At 33.7% G+C, this 6,522-nt stretch overlaps 1 protein-coding gene across 1 annotated transcript; it reads right to left on the bottom strand.

Annotated features, from left to right (window-relative positions):
* Window positions 1–2,330: 2,330 nt before the first annotated feature.
* On the bottom strand, window positions 2,331–6,313 carry LOC130746314 (cytochrome b5-like). The gene is made up of 4 exons (XM_057598894.1): window positions 6,184–6,313; window positions 5,949–6,049; window positions 3,114–3,180; window positions 2,331–2,860 (listed from the first exon to the last, which is right to left on the bottom strand). Exons 2-4 carry the CDS (start codon window positions 6,033–6,035, stop codon window positions 2,589–2,591), a joined length of 426 nt encoding a protein of 141 aa, XP_057454877.1. The 5' UTR covers window positions 6,036–6,049; window positions 6,184–6,313; the 3' UTR covers window positions 2,331–2,588.
* Window positions 6,314–6,522: the final 209 nt, after the last annotated feature.

Genomic DNA, 6,522 nt, shown 5'->3' with positions numbered 1-6,522 from the left:
CGAACATTATTGATAAATGCATGTTATCAAACAATCAGTTCAGATCCATTGGTTATAATTTATTGGTTTATATTGGTTTGAATTGTAGGTCTTTCCAAGAACTGCTAATAACTTAGCATCGCGTGAATTATAAGTTGAAATATAATAAAATTACTTCACCACATAAGGATAAAGTCATAAAACGAAGAATATTTCCATTATTAAGATTAATTAATTTAGAGAAAAATATGTGGCCTAGCTTTTCTCTTTGTAAAGTTGTATCCATCATAGTGAAAGACATGAAAAGATCTTTCCAAAAGCCTTCCAAATAGGAATGGTAGTGCCACTAGTTAGAGCAAAAGGATTTCTATCCTATTCCTATCTCATTCATAAAAAAGTAAAAATTTAATAATCTCACACCATGTACTAAGAAAAAAGCAGGCAAGTGAAAGAAACTTACTCATGAAAAACAAAAGATTGAAAGAAAAAAAAGGTTGCATTAAAGTGAAAGGGATGCAAACTTTTTAAACAAATTAAGATATGCAATAATGACAATAATGGTTAATCTCGTCGTTACAAGTGCTTTTATTAATCAGTAAACAACTCACCACAAATCGTATTTCATTTTCATATAGACGATGATTGAATTCTCAATCTCATGATCATAGTTAAAGAACGATGTAAGTAACCATTAGGTCACACTCATTATTGGCATCCAATTGTTTGTGTGTATATAGTGGAAAGTAGAAAGTGGAAATAATAATGAGTTGATATGCATAAGCATAACAAGCGGGACAAACTCATTCGTGGGTTTGTAGGCCTGATATTTGGGCCAAACAGAAGTGGGACAAAGAGGATTTGCGTCTGCCTATTAAACTCTGGATCGCAAGGATGAGGGGTCCGTCCATAGTTGTCTCGACAATAACTAAATGACACATTTTGTTTGTGATGGATTGCATTTTCATGTAGTGGGGGGACAAAATCTTGAGCTTTATATACTCTTTCATACCAATCTATTGCTCAATTGTCGGTTTTCAAATAATTATAATGAGTCGACATATTGTTGATATCAAATTAAATACAAAATTCATAATGAAAATACATGTTTTTTTAAAAGGTTTTGCTTAATTAGGAAAATCTTAGAAAGAATTCTCTCTGCTGGTCCAAAGCTATTCATTGTAGGGAAGAAGAGTTTGCTTGGCCACTAGCTTTTTCCAAGGTGAAGTTATCTCATTTGAGTAATGATATATACACACCTCACTTTCTCATCCATCTCATTTTCACACATTTTTCTTTTTATATCACTCTAAAATTTCTTGTCACATCACAAATCATATCAGTCATTACTTTCTTTTTTCTTCTTCTTTACATGAGGTGGAGGTGAAAATAACATTATTGTTTTCTTTCACGTTCAAAGCCTGTGGACGTAATTTTAGAATCCGTTTCATTTTTTTCTCATTTTTTCTATTTAAACATTATTTTCAAAAATAATTTGAAAACTATAGCTTTCAAAAAATAAAAAGAAAAGTGTTTATATGAATTTTTTTTATGCTTTGGAAAGTTGTTTAAATGAAATTTTATGAAGTTGAAAGTTCTATTTAAAAATTAAATACTTGTAAATTCAAGCTCCGTTTAGAATTTTTAATTTAATGTTTTGAAATTCTTAAAAACCATAACTAGTTTTTCAGTTTTATATAATCAATTTTTTTTTATGGTTTTGAGTTTTATAAAGTTGTAGATAACTTTGTAAATTCACAATGGTAACCACCTTGATAAAACATCTTCTGCAACAAGAGCTTGCCAATGCCAACGGTGGCTCTAATGGAGGATGTTGTGTGGTTGTGGGTGCCTAAGGGTGACAATGACAATGGTGGAGGGAACTAAATGGTGGATATATAGTATCGGCCGTTGGCTATGATGGAAGGTACCAAGTGGCAGTGACAATGGAAGAGGGTGTTGGGTGATGGCAATATTGTTAGAGGATACCAAGCGACAACATAGTGGTGGAGGGTACTAGGGGACAGTAATTGCTACACTGCAATGGCAGAGCAATGGTTCAGACAAGGTCACCATGAGGGGAAGTTAACGAGCAGGAATAAGGCGGTGACGGCGACGAAAACTGAAAATCTATTATGAAAAAATATTTTTGTTCTGAAAATCTCACTAAAATCATTTCACGAGTTAAAAATAATTTTAACTTCTGAACATGAAATAAAATTGAAACTGAAATCTCGCAATCAACCTAAACAAGAACTGAAAATAATTACTTTTTGCCTGTTGTAAAATACCTCTAAACACAACACGAGCTCAATATGCTAATTTAATTAAACATGGCATAAGAGAACACGATAGGTTCAACAAAATTCATAGGTTCAACAAAATTCATAGGTTCAACAAACTTCATTCAAAAAGATTCATGAGATACTGGATAGTGTCTAAATTACCAGCTAGCATGATATCTGGGATAGCGAAATATAAAATCTAATGTCCCCAAAAGCAAAGAAACAACACTGCCTCCAATTTATTACCACTTTGATACTGATACTTAGTTGATGTAGAATATGAATAATAGATCTACTAAAACTATGGCCATAGCTCAAATTTAATTTTCATGATTCATTGGACTTGCTCTTCTTCCCAATGTACTGCAGAGCAAATGCACAGCCCAATAGCAGCAGCGGCACCACGTACTGCAAGATCTTCAACAGAGCTCCAGCAGACTCATTGCCGGAGGCAGTTGCTTGTGTTGGTGCTGCTGAACTGCTACCACCTTTTGAAGGAAGAGTGTTGGTGTCAACCTCCCCAACAAAGTACTGTTCCATCATCTCTATTGCTGAGTCGCTATGCCCAACATCTTCAAAATCAATGGTTGCATCCTTCTCTGTTTAAACACAAGAAACTTTTTAGGATATGCATTGTTGACAAGTCTCACATTGACAAGAGATATGGTCAAATAGTTATATTCGGTACAGAAATCACCACCCCTAAGCTAGCTTTTTTGGTAGAGTTAGGACTAACCCAAATTCTAAGATGCATGATATTCAACATTTCTCTACTGGCTTGGCCAGAGAAAATAGTGTTTTACTTGAAGATTAATGACATGAAACTTGAAAGAACCAAGAAAAACTGATTACCTGTAGCAGTGATTAAAGCTTCATCACCTCCAGGATGATCATCCAAAAATGGGGTGACATCATATACCTGCCACAATGGAATGCATGTTAAGTATCTTGAAGTATATATACTCCTAATAATTATTAAAGTACAAGTCTAAAGGAAAGTTAACTTAATTTTTGGATAACAATGTAAAAGGAGAGAAAGTATATGGAACAAATTTAGAGGCATTCAGAACTTTGAGGATAAATTTAAAATCTAGAAACAAAGGTGCAGATCAATATTTAATTTTATTCAATAAGTTTCTTTCTTCTAGCATTTACTTAAGAGCAGAATATGATGTTGCCAATGGGGAAAACTTCTCTTCTGCTGATAAAAATGAAGGGAAGAATCAGTACCATACGGTATAGTTGGAGGTGGGTGGTGTGGTGTGGCAACCTTCAATGCAAACAGAACATGCATGCTTAATGGACAAGGATTTATGGAGAAGATAGTCTTTGAAATCAGGAGTTTTAGCAATTTATGTTTGTTTGTTCAAATAGCAAGAGAAGGAAGGTCAATGAGGCGCAAGGGAGGTATATTGGGGAGATTAAGATCAAGTGCTTGAAATAGGTGGAGTAGTAATGGATGAGGAGGTTGCACAAGGAGGCGGACCATCAATACTTCCCAGAATGATAGAGTATTTGATATCATGTGAAGTATTGAGATGAGATAGAGTCAAAAGAAGTTCATTCAATAAAGTCATCAGAGTAAAGTTCAAAATAAACATTGTAGAACCAAAATTATCATAAAACAAATTAACAACTGATTCATACTTCATAATCGTCTATTACAGAAGTGGGTGGGTTAGTCTATGTGAAGAGTACAACAACAACAACAAAATTTTTTCTCACCGAGTGAAATTGCCTTACATGAACCAAACAATGTCATAATCCCTCCCTTCCATATATTAAGTTTACAAATAGACCATTTACCTTTAAATCTCTCTTGATGGTTAGACCTAATTTTTCTTAGTTTCCCTCTAACCCTAATTTCTGGATTATCCTTTATCTGGTCAACCTTCCAAATTGGTTCTTCTAAGGGTCTTTTCCACACACCAAACCAACCACCTAAGACAAGAATCTACTATTTTTCTGAAATGGGAGATGCGCTATTTTACGTTTATTCCTAATCCTAACTCTTGTAGTCACTCATATATTCTAATGTTTTCATCTCTTTGGCACTAAGCTTATTTTCTTATTGGCTTTTTACCGCCCAACATCCAGTCCTGTGTACCATTACAGGTCATATAACTGTGAAATTTGAGTGATTCATTTCCATCATAGATCATTCCCCAGGCATCCCTCCATTTCATCCCATCCTGATTAGATCCAAATATTCAATGATTGACATATCCCTCTAGCTCCACACCTGTAATATATGTTGTCCAATCTTCACCTCTAAATAAAGACTTGTGTATGTTGGTGTATTTGAACTTCATATATTCTATTTTATATGAACTTGGGAGAACAATGTGTTTATAAGAACTAATTTTGTTTCATTCCTTCTCTCGACTCTCCAACTAACACTATCTTTTGCCAAAAGCATACACTATGAAACCATTTCTTGGATATGTTCAGTAAGCATGTCTAAAATTAAAATTAAAAGATATGAGCTCAAATAGACTCTTAGACAGTTGAAGGGAAATATTTTATATCCCCTCTTTGTATTCTCATACTAACCATGACCATAGTAGTCAAAATCGAGATTTTGACTTTAAACTGGAAGGGGGGGTTTAAATCGCAAATAGCATAATCGTAAGATTTAGCAAAAATTTCCTATATATATAATAGCATAAATAACAAAAAAAATCTAAATAACTAGAACCATTGAATAAAGTTGTACTAATAGGAATGTCATACATAAGCCACAAAATACTAAAATCCAAACACCATAAAGCTAGCAAAGCATAAAACTTAATCATGAGTAAGCATAAAACTTAAACATGAGGAGCCTCATCTGCAAGTCCATCAACTTCATTCAAGTTCTCATCTCTATCCTCTGCAACAACAAAGAGTTCAATTGTATCCTCTCCTCCAACCTGTTCTTGATCCAAGTTATCATATTCAATTGGAGCATCCCCTTCCAAGTTATCCACATCCAAACCTTCGTTGTTTGCATCTTCATTGTCCACAAGCAATTAGATGTGTGTGTGTGTGTGTGTAGTGCAGCACAATCAATTAGATAGCACATACACATTTTACTTCTGTGTACCTATACCTTAATTTCCTTAGTTTTTTAAGAAAATACTGATACTGTGCCCATATTAGTGCAACTAGGATTTGAAGGTTTTTAGTATAGAAAACTAGCAGAAAGAACTTGATTGTAGAAAATACAAACATTGGGCGATTGAATTCGCCAAAAATCTATTAAAAGGCAGAATCACACACAAACCATAGTCAAGATGAGGCAATAGTTTGTAAAATATATTGAACCCCAAATCAGCCCCCTGTCAAAGCATGTCAAATCAAGTAAGAAAAAGTCTTAAACTAAATCAAAAATGCCCCAGATCATATGCAATAGGAGCAGCAAACAGAACACATCAGATTCATCCCAGAAACTGAAACAGATCAACTATGGGAAAACAGATCAACAAACAAACACTGATAAAAATTCAAGCTGAGGAAACATTGAACCCCAATTCAGCCCCCTTTCAAAGCATGTCAAATCAAGTAAAAAAAAAAAAGCCTAGTACTCAATCAATTCTCTCATACCATATGCAATAGGAGCAGCTAACAGAACAAATCAGATTCATCATTCATCCCAGAAATCTAAACAGATAAACTATGAGAAAACAGATCAAGAAACAAACAGACCTTTCCATTGATTATGATCCAGCAATCCTTCTTGTGATTGTGCAGAGCCACATCCTCAAAGGTCAAAAGCTTGGAGTTTGAAGCCATGAGTGTCTCTTTGACTGGCAAACCCCACACACAGATTGTTGATAAAACACAAAAGAGAAAATAATCAGATTACAGAAGTGAAAGAAGAAAGAAAATCACAAACATACATTTGATTTGAAAGTAAAAGTTGAAGAAGAAAAATTCTTACAGAAAATGGTTGGTGGGCTTAGACAACGCTTGACCAGTTAGAGATAATGTTATTTGTCTGCCAACAACAACAACAACAACTCAAACTATTTGTATCTAAAACCACTGAGTCCTCGTTTGTAACGCTCGTGACAACATTAAAATAATTTATTTTGACCGTATAAATAAAATATTACTCTTAAAAGTTAAACCATACGTTTATATCTTTCTCTCTCCTCGTTAGACACGAATATGAATTTTTTATTTATTTAGGGAAGTTTAATATATTTTATAAACATTCAATATATATATATATATATATAAACTTCATTTGACCAATACATTCATAAAAATATTAATT

Source organism: Lotus japonicus, chromosome 3 (assembly GCF_012489685.1).
Source record: "Lotus japonicus ecotype B-129 chromosome 3, LjGifu_v1.2".
Lineage (NCBI taxonomy): Eukaryota > Viridiplantae > Streptophyta > Magnoliopsida > Fabales > Fabaceae > Lotus > Lotus japonicus.
This window is presented reverse-complemented; position numbering and strand designations above follow the sequence as displayed.